Raw genomic sequence first — 13,726 nt, 5'->3', positions numbered from 1 at the left:
GGGCCGAATCGAACCTGTTTTGAACCTGGCAGCTGGGAAACGAAGACACCTTTTAGCTCAAGGGGGGACGGAACCGGGAACCTTCGGGTATTGTTGAACTATAGTTCCCAACAACCCTACCCGGTATGACAGTGGCATGGGGTGACGCGGGCAGTTCCCCACTCCTGCTTTAGATAGTTGTCCGTGATTCTATGTAACCCACACAGCCCTTTAAAACACACACACACACACACACACAGAGAGAGAGAGAGAGAGGTTTGTCTCTGATTACAGTCTGTTGGGGAGACCGTCCTATCAACATAGGAGGCCAGTCCTTTAGGCACTCGGCTTAGACAAGGGATGAAGGGAGCCTGTGACCCTCCAGAATCGTGCGAAACTCCAACTCCCATCAGCATCCCAGGCAGCCAATGGTCAGGCATGATGGGAATTGTAAATCAAGCAACATCTGGAGGACCACAGTTTCATCAGCCCTGCCAAGCAAGCAAGATCTTGCAAGGAGTGGCCTTCTCGACCCAAAAAAACTTCTATTTGGAACAAGGCCTCCTGATTACTTTCAAGTGGAATAGTCTCCAAGGAATTGTGTTTAGGCTTGCAAATGGTAAAGTTGGCATCACTGAAGCACTCCCGGTGTTCCTTTTTTCAGGGTTACAGGAGGGATTTGGGATGCTCCACAATGGGGGCGGGGAGGAGGCTTCCTTAAACAGGACACAGGGAAGGATCCAGCTTCTGAGCTGATCTCTTTGTGATGAGATTTCTTTCTTTAACATCCACACTCGGCATTCCTATCCCAAAAAATACATGTTCTGTCCGCAACAGACAAGTCATAAAGAAGAAGAGGGCTAAATAACATTATAGCCTGCATTTATTGTTTAGCGTAGGTGAGAGACAAGACAGAGTGATAGGGGATGGGGGAAGATTCTGATCCTGAGCACTCTCCAGTGTATAGACGCGGAATCTATCCCCAGGCCTACATGCCTCAGTCCCAGGTTTGTGCAAGAGCCCTTCCTAGGTGAAGGTGGAATTTAATATGCACCAACACTAAGAGTTATATATATATATATATAGCCAACTAAAGGACGTATAAATATAATGGTAGATTCTATTAGAGTTATCGACTGGTTTATTGCTATCCGCTGATACCTTTAGTAATGGTACACGTGCAAATGATATTATAACTAGGTCTAGGTAGCCATCAATCCACAACTGATCTACCAAGCCGGGCTCCTGGAGAGAAACATTTCAACACTGGTTGCCAGAGGATCTGAAAGTGGCGTTGTCTCTTTTTTAGTATTGAGTGGGAGGAGGGAGAGCCAGGCTTTATATTCTACCCTTGAGCCCAGTTTGGAGAAGAGATTTCAAGGAGTAGGAATAGGAAGAGCCTCTCCCCGATTTGAAATATTCGGTGGACTTGCAGTCGGATTCAGAAGTTGCCTTCTCGGGCTGAGATGTGTGTGTGAATTCAGGGTGGTCGACAGATCTGTAAACAACTCATTAGGGAGTCATCAAAATGTATACGCATGCGCACACACGTGGCAGCCACGACCTTCCCACCATCATCCAACCTGCCCCCAAAGTGGCACTGGGCTCCAAAATGAGGCGAGATTAGGAGGCTAGTTTTAAAACAACCGAGAGGCGAGTTTTAAACCACAAGAGCAAAAGGGATTATTATTCCAAACTGTAATCCACAACCAGTTTCCCAAGTAGTCCTCTCGAAGTTGCATGGAATGAGAGCCTCGCACGTTGTGGCAATCCCTAATAGGCCTCCCGGTTGACTTGAAGAACGAGAATTTCAGTACACGTGGGCTGCGATCCAAATACCACGGGAAGGTCGGGGTGACATTCCCACGGAATGCAAAGGCTGCATCCTCAAGCGGTACTGTTTTCGGCTCACGAGGGAAAACTCCCCAAAGGCTCTACTTTTTAAAGAGACCAAAGGGTCTCAGAAATTAGTCCATCACTCAGTTCAGCCACTGGAGCACCGCATCTTACCCAAGCAGGTGTTGGTAGGATCCCACCAGAAAAGCAAGTCAAGTCAAGTCAATGTTTATTACGGCAAACAGCCAGCATATTAAACCAGAAATTCTGCATAATTCTCTACATGAACAATAAAAGCAACTGATATGGGGTTTTAACAGTCAATATACAATACTTAAAATACAGGTCCAGCGGAATAAAACACCATAAAAGAATAAGAAATTTAACTAAGAACTGTAGCCGCAATATCATCATCGGAGGGCAGGACAAATTGTTATAATATGTTATTCAATAAAAGAGATTTACGTTTTTTAATAGCTAAGGTGCAGAATTTGGCCACAGCGTAGGATACTGAGCTCAAAGAGTCTTCCAGAAGGAATTTGCGTAACGTTTTTTTTTGGGGGGGGGAATTCCAGATAATATTGCAAGGGTGTGAATAATAGGGGTAAAATGAGTCGTGATCATTCTTCATTATAGAATTCACAGAGTAGAAGAATGTGAATAATAGATTCCACCTTGTAGGACATGCATGGACAGAGGCGCTCTTCCATTGGTATACGCAAGAATTTGCCGTGTAAGACAGCTGAAGGCATCGCATCAAATCGGGCTCTGGAAAAGGCCCATCTATAAGATTCATAGATAATATTGGATAGGTACGGGGCAGCTGCCAGATTAGGCCAAGATTTTAGACACCTGTAGTTCTTAGGAAGCGAGGCATCTTCTTTTTGCAGTTCAATGTCAAAAAGCCTCTGAGTAATAACTGTTTTTGCCTAGATGTGAGGGCGATCTGGCTGCGACATCTGTCACCCCATTGATCGCCAGGGTTGATTCGGCTGATCTGGCTGGCTAGGCGGGTGTCCCCTTCCTCCCTCACCGCTCCATGTGCGTCCGTCCCGAAGCTGCGCGCTCGGTGGAAGAGGACGACCGCCAGGAAAGCCTCTCTTTTAAACCAAATAAATCCACCTCCCGCATTAAGGAAATCTCCGACTGGCCTTCAAGAATAACAATTGGGCAGATTCTTATTCAGCCCCATGGCAATGCTGGCTGGGGGACTGGGCCATGGCTTCTTATACTATACCTTCAGCCCAAAGGCTCCAGAAATGGCCAGGGGGAAAAGGCGTTGCCTTTCTTGCCCCATGAAAACAAATTATTTCCCGACTGCGCTCCCCGGTCGCCAGTTTGCAGGAAGCTAGGCAAGTTCTTTCACTGATGTATTTAAGGATAATATGTAACAAACTGAGAACTTTCTTATGTTCAACCTTTCCACGCCATAATTATAGCAGTCCCAGAGAGAGTGTTTGGCTGGGGTGCTTTATTCTGCAAAAGGGGTGGGGGTCCTAATGAATACTTGAATTTGCTTTTTCTTTAAAATCTATTGAGTATCACTGTATCTGGATTATTCTATGGGGATTTATATCCAGGGGTGAAATATGTTCTCCGTCGCTCTTAAATTTATGGAGGGGCGCGGAGAGACCTCCGAACCCCTATAAGAAGTTAGAACACCATGCCACCACCCTATCTGAAACCAGTGCAACTCGGCTGAATTCGTTCTCGTGCTTCCCCCCCCCTCCCCCCTTGACCTTACAGGAGCCCTAAGCAATAGCACACCCGTTTTGCACAACGCGATTTAATCCGAAAGAACTACACACCCCCGGCTGGTTTTCGGTTTATGTTCTGTGCCTAAAAGCCGTTTAGGCTTGAGCAATCCTATCGGCACAGAAAGTTCTATTGGGAAGGTGAGACATGGTAATCCCGAGCAAATTCACACGTGAGCATCGAAATGGTGCTGGGAGCTCATCCCATGCCCCCACTTTTTTTAAATCAGCAATCCTGTGCTGGTTTGCTCAGCAGCAAACCCTTTTGTCTTCAGTAGGGCTCACTCCCAAGCTTGGGGACGGAAGCCTTAAGGATGAATTTGGTGGGACTATCCCATCCCCGCCCTCGCCTCCCCAAAAAGCCTCACAAGCCGATCCTATGACCAGTTTACTGGCGGCTCAGCCTCTCCGTCTCGAACCAGCTTCGTTTACAGGTAAATTGGGACGGGAGTTCTTAGGAAGGAACTAAGCCCCTTTAAGTGGAGCATGCGCACTGGCAACCGAACAGTGGGCGCCGTATGATGCCACTGAAGTGGGGGGGGGCAGGTTTTGTGGATTCCAATAGGATGTGGTTAAAAGCCCCCTTGAAAACCTCCTTGAGACTGGCGGGGGTGGGGTGGGGGCGATCTACCTTTCCCCAGCCCCTCTCCTCCTCCTCCCCCCTCTCCGGTGATGTCAATGCCAGAAGGTCCCCTTTGGCTGGAATTGGACCTTGCCTTGCGCCATAAATCCTGGCAGGAGGCAGGCGCTGATGGAGAGGCAAGAGGAGCCACCTGATTGGCTCCAGGCTGCTCCGGGGCCTCGGTTCTTTTAAAGCTAAGCGAGGGGAGGCGAGGCAAGAGAGCGAGAGCAGCTCCAAGCCACCCGGGAGAGAGACGAGAGCGCTCCTTCTCGGCGCGGTCTCTTTAAGAAATGCGCCCCGCCGCCAGCCCCCGAGAGCGCTCGCCTGGGCCGCCGGCTCGCAGGCAGCTCCCTTGAGGCCGACCCAGCGTGGAAGGGAAGGCATCTCAGCGCGAGGAGGGACGGGGAGGTTTCGAACCTCGGCAGAGGGAGGAGCTACGAGACAGCTTACAGACCTACGGGCGCGGGCAGCGCACTCGGAGCTCCCTCGCTCGCCAGCGGCCACCTCGCGCCACTGCGCTCTGCTGCTGCTACTGCGCTTGGCCCCCCTGCTCTCCATCAAAGGGGCTGGCTGGCGCGGGGGGCTGCTACCACTGCCCCGCTTATGCAGCCAGAGCCCGTCGAGGCTTGGCGCCGCCTGTCCCGCAGCGAGCCAAGCCCAGCCCGGAGCCGAGTGGATTTAACCCGTCAAAATCAGAGCAAAGCAAAAAAGCAGACTTCTCCTTTTGCAACCGCTGTGGAATAACCCTCGCCCCGTCTTGGGAAAGCAGCGCGCGCGCCTCCCCGAAGGCACAGCCGGGCACAACTGAGTCTTCTTCTTCTTGCTATGGATTCTTTTAAAGGTGGGATGAATTTGGAAAGGGTTCCCGACGGCTTGAGAGCTCCCCAGGCGCCCCACGACATGGCTTCCAGCTTCCATTTGCAGAGATCGTCCGAGGCCAGGGAAGCGATCGAGAATTCCGCCAGCGAATCGTCCGACACCGAAGTCCCAGGTAAGGGCTGACGTCCTTCGAGTGGCGTCGTTCTTGGGGTTGTTTGCGTCACGTAAGAAAAGAGGGCAAATGCCTGCTTTCCTTACCGAGGGAAGATACACCGGATGACTTTTGTCTTTTAACCAAATACTGTAGGCGAATGCACTTGAACTATGTTAATCACCGAAAGGGAAAGAGGCGCGGAGGGATTAAAACGCTTTTCTAGCATATAGTCGTATATTGCTCTCCACATCCAAGCGAAACATTGGCGTTGCATGCACATATATATATGCACACGCACATAAATTTATGTGCTATAAATTTATTTGAGAGCTGCCATTCCGATTGCGGTTTTTGTAGAACGTTTCTGAAAACATGTCGGCTCCGCTGGGTTTGTTTTCCATCCTGGAAACTGTACAACATGTCAAAATGGGTGAGCACCCATCAAAAATCAGGAGGGGGTGAAGGGTAGGAGTAGACGAGAGAAAGACTGAGAAATCCAGACATTCAGAATCTATATTATTCCATAGGCTGCCTATCATGTAAAACTTGGGTTATGTTACAATATAACTTTATAAAGGGAAAAATCATTTTTAGAAGACGCCAAAATAAGGGGACGGGTGTGTGGTTCTCTCTCTCTCTTTCTCTCTCTCTCTCTGTATGTGTGTGTGTGTGTAGATGCTTATACTGATACTCGCAGGTAAACGTGCGTAGTATAATTAAAGTTAATGCTTCAAGTTATTTTAAGGAGACTTTCGGATTTCTTTTTCTCCCCCCTCCAAACTGTCTGCCTGTTTCAATTTTGGCGGATGTCCCGCATATAATAAGGCCCCTCCGCTGAAAAGGTTATCTTTTATTTCAACACAAAACAGAGTCACAGACACCCAGGCCTTGTCCCTCAAGTCGGTACATACGACCCTATTCCTTGCCTTGCCATTTAATTTCGAGAGCTCTGTGGTTAAGATCCCGGGAAACTTAAACCACGATTAGAGGCCTCGATGACAGATTGTAACCTGGAAGTGAATGGGGGAGGGCTGGAAGCTTAAAAGAGCACAGGAAGAGGTTATGGCCGGGATACTGCGTGCATTCTTGGAAGGGAGGTCTACAGAAACCTTTGAGACTTGCAGCAGCACGATTTTATACATATCTACTTGCGATCAAGTCTCATTGTGTCACACGTCTTTCTGTGTAAGTGTGCACAGGATCGCAGCCTCTTTTCCCCGGGCAAAATATATATTGGCTTCATTTAAATTTAAGTATCTTTTTATAACTCTCGAACACACGCACACACCCTGGTGCGTTTTCCTTTGCATAGACAGTTGTTACTTTCGGCATATGGATCTTTAAGACACACACGCAGCCATCTACACAATATAGATATACCGAGAATGTATATACACTGCGTAAGCTCCGTAACAAACCTAATTTGTGTAACAAAAGCAGTCAAAAAACAGGGCTGGGAATGGTCATTATTGCCTCTAGATTTTCCCACGGAAATCGATGATTCTGGGCGCTTTGACGAGGTCTTAAAATAATAGGGAGCTTCGGTTTTAGCAGCTCCGGAGCAAAGGAGGCGCCTTAAGCAAAGTCACGGAATAAATAAACCTCATTTTTCCTTTCCCTTTCCCAAAGACAGCTTGAAAGCGGCCGGGCCTATGCTGAAAGGTCGATGTGTCTTGGTGCGGGGAGAGGGAGCAGTGGGAAAGTGGTCGTTGTCCCCCTAAACTGTGGCTCATAAATCCCAAAGCGTTTCAGCGAGCAGGGCCCGCGCTAGTCCACGCCAAGGCACAAAGTACCTCTCACTTCTTCTAAGTGGAAAAATGTGCTAAGACCAATTAAGCCTAATGTGTGTTATGATTTGAAACTGTATCAGAGGCCCGTTGGAGAAGGCAGACCCCCCCCCCTTTTTTTTTCCTGCAATGAAACGGGCAAGAGGGATAAATCAAAGGCCAAGATCTCAATCGCCTTGATGGATGGCGGTTCCAAAGATTTATATGTATATAATTTATATGTATATATAGTAATATATATACATATATATTTCTCAGAGGCAGCTCTCCTGTGCTCTGCCAGTTCGAGGAGGCGTCCCAAAGTGAAATCTTCTCCCTGTGCTGCTGGCCAGCCGGACCCTCTTTCCAGGGATGGCGAACTGGAGGAGCCTAGATGGAGCTAGAGTGGGTGGGATCTGGGTTGCGATGGGTTTCTGGCTTGGACACCACCAAGGAAACTTTTAACGAGGCGAGTGCGTTCCAGGCCTTGTTTGCTTTGCAAACCGCTTACTGGAAAGAGGGCTATCACAGGCTCCAATAAGGTCATTTACTACTTTGGGGTTTGAACCGTGTAACCGTTTGAACTCGCCTCTTTGCTTTCAGAGTTCCCAGATGAACGGTGGGGTCATTTTAAGCACAGCCAGAGCGGGGGATTGGCATTAATCGGTGACTTAAAGGGAATTGAGGGGGGTTTTTTGTTTTTGGTTTTTTTTGCAGAAGTAGAGCTCGTTTATTTAGGATTTTCAGATCCCCACTGCCCGATACATAAAACGACGTTTCCCAAATACATTTCAAGGAAATTAATTCAGTACTAAACCTTAGATTTAGGAAACATTCCAGATGCGAATGAAAGCGCATTCACTCTTGTTTGCGTGAGTCATTGAGGTGTATGCGTGCGCGTGTTTGTATGGGTGGTGTGCGTGCCTTACACACACTGATAGGAGCACACGAAATTCTTCTCGCTCTATAGAGTGGCACATAGTTCCCGATCCAAACAAAGTGTGGGGGGCGAGATTCTGTAGCCTCCCACATCCCACTGGTTAAAGTGTATGCTTTAATCTCACTTTTGAAATCAATGGAAGAAAAGAGCTTGCTGTTTGATGGATCCTGTGCTATGGTTTGATTTGGTTTGATAATTACATAAACACTGATGTGTTGTACATATATTTATGCACGGAATCAATTGCAATTTTTGCGTTTCAATACACAGAGAAATTAGAAGGTGACGATCCTAAGTCAATGCCATAGAACTGGGACTTCAAATAATGTTGTTAGACACCAGCCTGTAAAAATAAGAAAGCAAAGTTTTATGTACGTGAGAACAAAATCGCTCTCATTCTGCACATACACACACAACGGCCTATGGCTGAGATTCATAGTCCCTTTGTTTTAAAACTTATTGCAATGATCTGGAGAATGTTGCTTTTTAAAAAAGCGTTGTGGAGTAAAATGGGTGGTTTTCATAATATTTGCTTCGTTTGCATAGTCGATTATGTGTGGAGTACACATAATCCCACCTGAAAATATTTGCATATGGACTCCTGTTTGCATACTACGATAGACACGCGCAACGCATCAGCATCGGTTAACACACGTGTCTATTGCTATTGATAAAATGCTTCGTAAAATATGAGTTTAAAAACCGTTTTGCAAGCCCGTAAAATTGGAGTGACTCTGCAATAATGAACGAATATATCGATGCAGAAAAACAGACCACTGGTAACCCAACCCTAAACGTTTCTACTCGGAAGAAAGTGCCGCTAGGTTCAGTGGTTAATATTTGCTGCCAGGGATTGCAAGCTGAATAGCTTCAGTTAAGGCGAAATGATTAGTGCTCTCAAAGCATCACCACAGGAGGCAACCCCTTGGGAACAAGTCCCAATTGGACTCTGGGATTTTCTCTTGAGTAAACATGTACAGCATCGTGCTGCATGATAGAAAAAGTTTGCCGGTCTGAAATATGTTTCTTCTACATTAATATGTTAGCACCATAGTGCCGGTGAACCACAAAATTCACTGAAATCAAATTGACCTGTCTAGGTATTTCCTCTTATATTGCTTTTAAAGAAGTAAGAAGCCATAGATATTGCCGCCGCCGCTCGCCCCATTCTAGAATGTATTGCTATAAAATGAACGTTGTATAATTTAAGTAGATATACTAATATTATTAAGCAGGAATAAAAATATGGAGACATCGAACAAGCAAAAGGCAATATATTTAATCACTGCCCAGGCAGCACGATCCTGTGCATATTTACTCGGAAGCGAGTCAATTGAAGGCGAGAATACTTGCACTCCAGGGCGCATACCTATGACACCTTGAAAGTCCTATGGATGTCAGAGGCAGAGTTCAGAATGTGATTGAATTTTGCCCGTTGAAGTCAGTGGAGCTCTTGCCCTCGAAGTCTTCCTTCAGTGACTTCAGAGAGTCCTAGACTGAAGCCCCGGTCTTGATGTAATGTGCCAATAGAAGCTTGTACCAGGTATTATGTTTTGCCTTAACTTGTGTGTACACGTGCACATATCTTGCACTTCGAAACTGAAAATAATTCAAATAATTTCCATTTTCGAATAGTGTAGGTGGGATCAAATGTATTTTGTTTTTGCTGTTGTTGTTTTACTTTATTTAAGGAACCATGGGGGGGGAAAGGGTTCTAAATTTTACCTAACTGAAAAATCATTTGACTGTCAGAATCCAAATGCCCAAAGTAGAAGTTTAACCCAGTTGTGTGAAAGGCTTCGTTTTCGGGTTAAGTAAATTCAAACGTTCCCCTTGTGGGGAGTATATTTTGTGTCCTGGTGCCTGCTGGGAAAATATCCAAAAACAACAACAACAAATCGATGTGAATTCTTCATTGTTTTTAGAGACTTTTTAAAAGAAATGACTTGTAAAGGTTTCCCACGCCTTTTTAAGAAATGTTTTCCCCGTCTTGAATCTCTTAAAGTCCATTATAAAAACAAAACAAAAAAAAGCTGTTGTCATTTGCGTAAAAGGAAGACTAGGTCAGGATCCGGGTTTGATTGGCCTTTGCTTTTGTAATGGAAAGTCCTCGGTTCTGGGTTGTGTTTGATGAGGCTTTCTAAAACAGACGCGATGGTTCCAGTCCAGGAGCTCTCGCTGCTGTGCTAGTGCAAATATGCATTTGAGGAAGATTTGGGCTACAAATCCAGACCTCATTCAGATTTCTTTCTGAAGGAGAGTTCGATGGCTTTGACTTGGGCTAGGGAGTTAGGAGAAGCAGTTTGGACATTTCTGCACACACACACCCGCTTTCTAATTGTAATTCTTTATTTCGCCTCCTTATGCCCGGCCCTTTGCCTTTGCAGAAAAGGAGCGAAGCGGCGTGCAGAAAAGCGACGACGGGAACGTGGATGACCCGGCGAAGAAGAAGAAGCAGAGGCGGCAAAGGACGCACTTCACCAGCCAGCAGCTGCAGGAGCTGGAGGCCACTTTCCAGAGGAACCGATACCCGGACATGAGCATGAGGGAGGAGATCGCGGTGTGGACCAACCTCACGGAGCCCCGAGTCAGGGTGAGCCATGCTTAGCTCTCTCCTCGGGCGCCCGCCTCCCAGGGTTAACCAACCCAGCCACTTCCCAGGCTTGCCTGAAGACAACTCCGAGGCAGCCCGTAAAAGCCCATCGCCAACTCTCCTGGGCCCTCGCCTCCCAGGTCGAGAAACAGCTTTACTCGGAAGTAAGCCCCCATGTGCGTGTCCCAGGGGACGGACTTCCAAGTAAGTTTGTTCCAGAGGTTGCGCGGCCTTCTTCTCCCGGGTAGGTGTGCCTGTGCGGAGAGGAGCGCAGCCTTGAGCCTTATTTAGACACCGGTCTACCAAATAGAGGAGTCCCAGATGAAATCCGAGGAAAGGGAGCGATTGGGGCAGGAGGCGGTTAAGAGGAAGCGCCCGTTGTTGGAAGGTGAGGAAGAGAACCGGGGGATCTGGCGGAGGTGGGACTGTCCAAGGGTGTTTTGTTTTTACAGATCCTAAGCTATCTCTGGTCGATTTCACTTTATGCTAGGAATATCTGCAGAAAGAGGAGGGAAGTCCTATAGTATGTAATTAGAATTAGCTCCTTCGTAGTGAAAAAAGAGACAGTATTTCAGTAATGGGAGAATTTGCTTTACTGAAGGCAGCAAAACGCATAATTCCATGCAGGAAAACAAGGCTGAGCTGGGCCTGATCAGTTCTGTGCTTGCCACCTCCTCAACCAAAGTAATTATTGCAGCCCTATATTCCCACTTGCTCGGAAGGAAGTCCCGCCGAGGACAGCGAGACTTGCTTCAGAATAAACGTGCATAGAGTTGGGTTGCATGGAGGAGAAAGTCCCCGTCGAATATCGTGTAGGAGCCGCGCAACTCATTCCTCGCCCTGCTTACGTAGACGCGTGCCTCGCTGCTTACTCCCGAGGAACGGGCTCGCACGAAAGTGGCCTCAGCTTTACTCGGGAGTAAGAAACCAAACGGGATTTACTTCTGAGTGGACTCGGCTAAGCTCCAACTACAAGCCTGCTTTAGGAAATCTGAGGAACCACCCTATACCCCAAGGGTTGTTCTGGGAGTCGGGGAGGCTGCGATTTGGGGAGCAAAACCCAGTGAAAACGTACATAGCGCACTTCTGAGTAAACGAGGTGAGGAATCGGGCCTCACTTGGGCGCCTGAGGACCAAAGAATCCACGCGCAACAAACTTGGCGCGTCGGGCTCCCGGCGGAGGGAAATCCCGGGAGGGAGTTCGGGCCGCGACCACAGGGCTGAAGCCAGTTCCCTGGAGGAGCATCGGAGGTGATTTTTCGCATAAAATCAGGATACGCAGAGTGCAGGATCTAATCAGCCCCAAGCCCTTCCGGGGCGTCTGGGGCCTACCGGGCCCAGGGGTGGAGAAAGTGGCAGTGGAAATGCGCCCATCCTGGCACGTCGATGGCCCTTTAAAGCCGCTAGGGAGACAGGCCTCCAGAAACGCGGGCGAGGCTTTATTTAAAACAAAATCACTGCTCCATTACACTGCTGAAGGCGCAATCCTACGAACGTTAAGGAGCAAGCTCAACCGAGTAAACATGCCCCGGATTGGGCCGTAAACAAATAATAATCTTTATAAAGAGAGGGAGTAAGAGAGACAAAACCCTGCCCCAGATCATTGTCCTTTTCCGTAGCATGGGAAAAGCGGGTCTTAGCCAGGAGAGCCATCTTTCAGAATTTACTGTTCTCTCCTGGATTAATTAAATGCAGCCATTTAATACCAAGCAGGAAATCTATTTTCTCTTCGGGCGATTGCTGGGGGAGAGAGAGAGGGAGCCCAGGCATCCGGGTAGAAAGCCTTTATGAATGCGCTCTTTTTCATGGGGCCAGGAAGGGATCTTTCAAAACAAAACAAAAACCATTGTGCCGTCTGATCTAGAATTGAGGAACTTGTGGGTTCCCCCCCCCCAGGGGAGTCTTGGTCCCGGCCGCTCTCATTGGGTGGTACTTCGCTTGCGCGACGTTTCCTTGGCGCATTTCCTTAGATGCTAGACTGCAGTGAGACCGCGAGACACGTCCAGGACAGAACCCTGCACTTCAGCTCTAAGTTTCAGCTCTAAGCATATTTAAACAAACCAGAGGCGGGAAAGAATAGTAGACAGACACCCTCTGAAATGCCTCGTTTCTTTAGCCCTCTTTATAGCGCCGGCCCACATTCTGGCGTCTACGCATTCTACGTAGGGGAGCGATCACACCGCGCCTTTAGCTAATGTAGGAGAAGGCAGGGGCCGCGCTCGTTTGCACGTGCTGGGCATTGTGAATGGTGCTGGCTGGGCAGAACGTGGCGTTTGCGCGCTGTACTTAAATTACTGCAGAACTCGGAGATTTAAAATAAATTAAGAGGCTTGCGCTGGATTGCCCTGGAGGAGAACACTGGACACGATCCACCCCAAAATAAGCACTTCAGAAAGGTGCATTTCTGTGGATTCAGGTTCACCTGAGCTCACTGAGACTTAATTCCAAGCAACTACGCCCTGCTTTGGCCTGGAAGGTCACATTGAATTCAGCGGCCTAGCCAAGTACCTGCTTAACTCTCCCCAGGAAACATAATCCGCGAGGGTGAATTACCTAGCGCTCAGTCGGACTTCTAAATTAAACATAGGTAGGGTTTGTTGCTGGATCGTGCCCACTGCGTGAAAGTAAATCCCGGTGAAATGAAATGTTATTTGATATGTTGCGCTGAGATTGCTCTGTGTGTGTTAGAGAGAGCTGTGCAAAATCCCTAAAAACCAGCAGGGAACCATATATAAAAGGCCCCATTTCCTGTGCGGTTTGGTTTGTTGTGTTTCGCTTTGTTTTGGCCACCCCTTCCTTATATTCGTGTACATATTGTTTGAACGCCAACAGCCTGATTCACAAAATTGGTTTTTTAAGCGGATGGCTCCGTCTCCCTGACTGTGCCCAACCCGCTTTCGGTGAGAGTTCATTTCAAGCGCGTGGCCCTAAAACGCTAAGTTCCCCTGGAATTAAAGAAACTACAAATTCAGTGTTCAGGATCGGAGTAACAATCCCATTGGTGTTGACTTTATATGGACTGGGCCTTGTGGATGTGGGAATATTGAGGGTGGCAGGAGAGGCTATATTGATTATTAATATATTTCCTAACTTGTAGCTCTAACACACCCCAAAGCACACTTTAGCTTCAATAGATTTCGTTGAAATCAAAGGATCCGCGACTTCCAAGTCTGTGCGTAGGTAGGAATCGCTAGCGCAGCACGGACAGGATCCGCAGAGTAAACTCAGCTACCAGGGCCAGTTGCATTGGGCTCCCGTCAACA

The 13,726-nt window shown here is 47.8% G+C and overlaps 1 protein-coding gene across 2 annotated transcripts in view; it reads left to right on the top strand.

The window, feature by feature from the left end:
• The window catches only part of PITX1 (paired like homeodomain 1), a 43,571-nt gene that overhangs the window by 22,340 nt on the left and 7,505 nt on the right, over nucleotides 1–13,726 (top strand). Inside the window, exons 1-3 of one of the 2 annotated variants that reach the window (XM_035108022.3) lie at nucleotides 3,874–4,003; nucleotides 5,033–5,182; nucleotides 10,258–10,463. In XM_035108022.3, coding sequence (XP_034963913.2) covers nucleotides 3,949–4,003; nucleotides 5,033–5,182; nucleotides 10,258–10,463 — 411 coding nt within the window. In that variant the 5' untranslated portion in view covers nucleotides 3,874–3,948. Of the gene's footprint in view, nucleotides 1–3,873; nucleotides 4,004–5,032; nucleotides 5,183–10,257; nucleotides 10,464–13,726 lie in introns of those variants that run through there. The other variant, XM_088661923.1, reaches the window with a different exon arrangement.

Source organism: Zootoca vivipara, chromosome 2 (assembly GCF_965207765.1).
Source record: "Zootoca vivipara chromosome 2, rZooViv2.hap1.1, whole genome shotgun sequence".
Lineage (NCBI taxonomy): Eukaryota > Metazoa > Chordata > Lepidosauria > Squamata > Lacertidae > Zootoca > Zootoca vivipara.
Note: the sequence above shows the minus strand (reverse complement) of the source record. Positions and strands in the feature narration are given on the sequence as shown.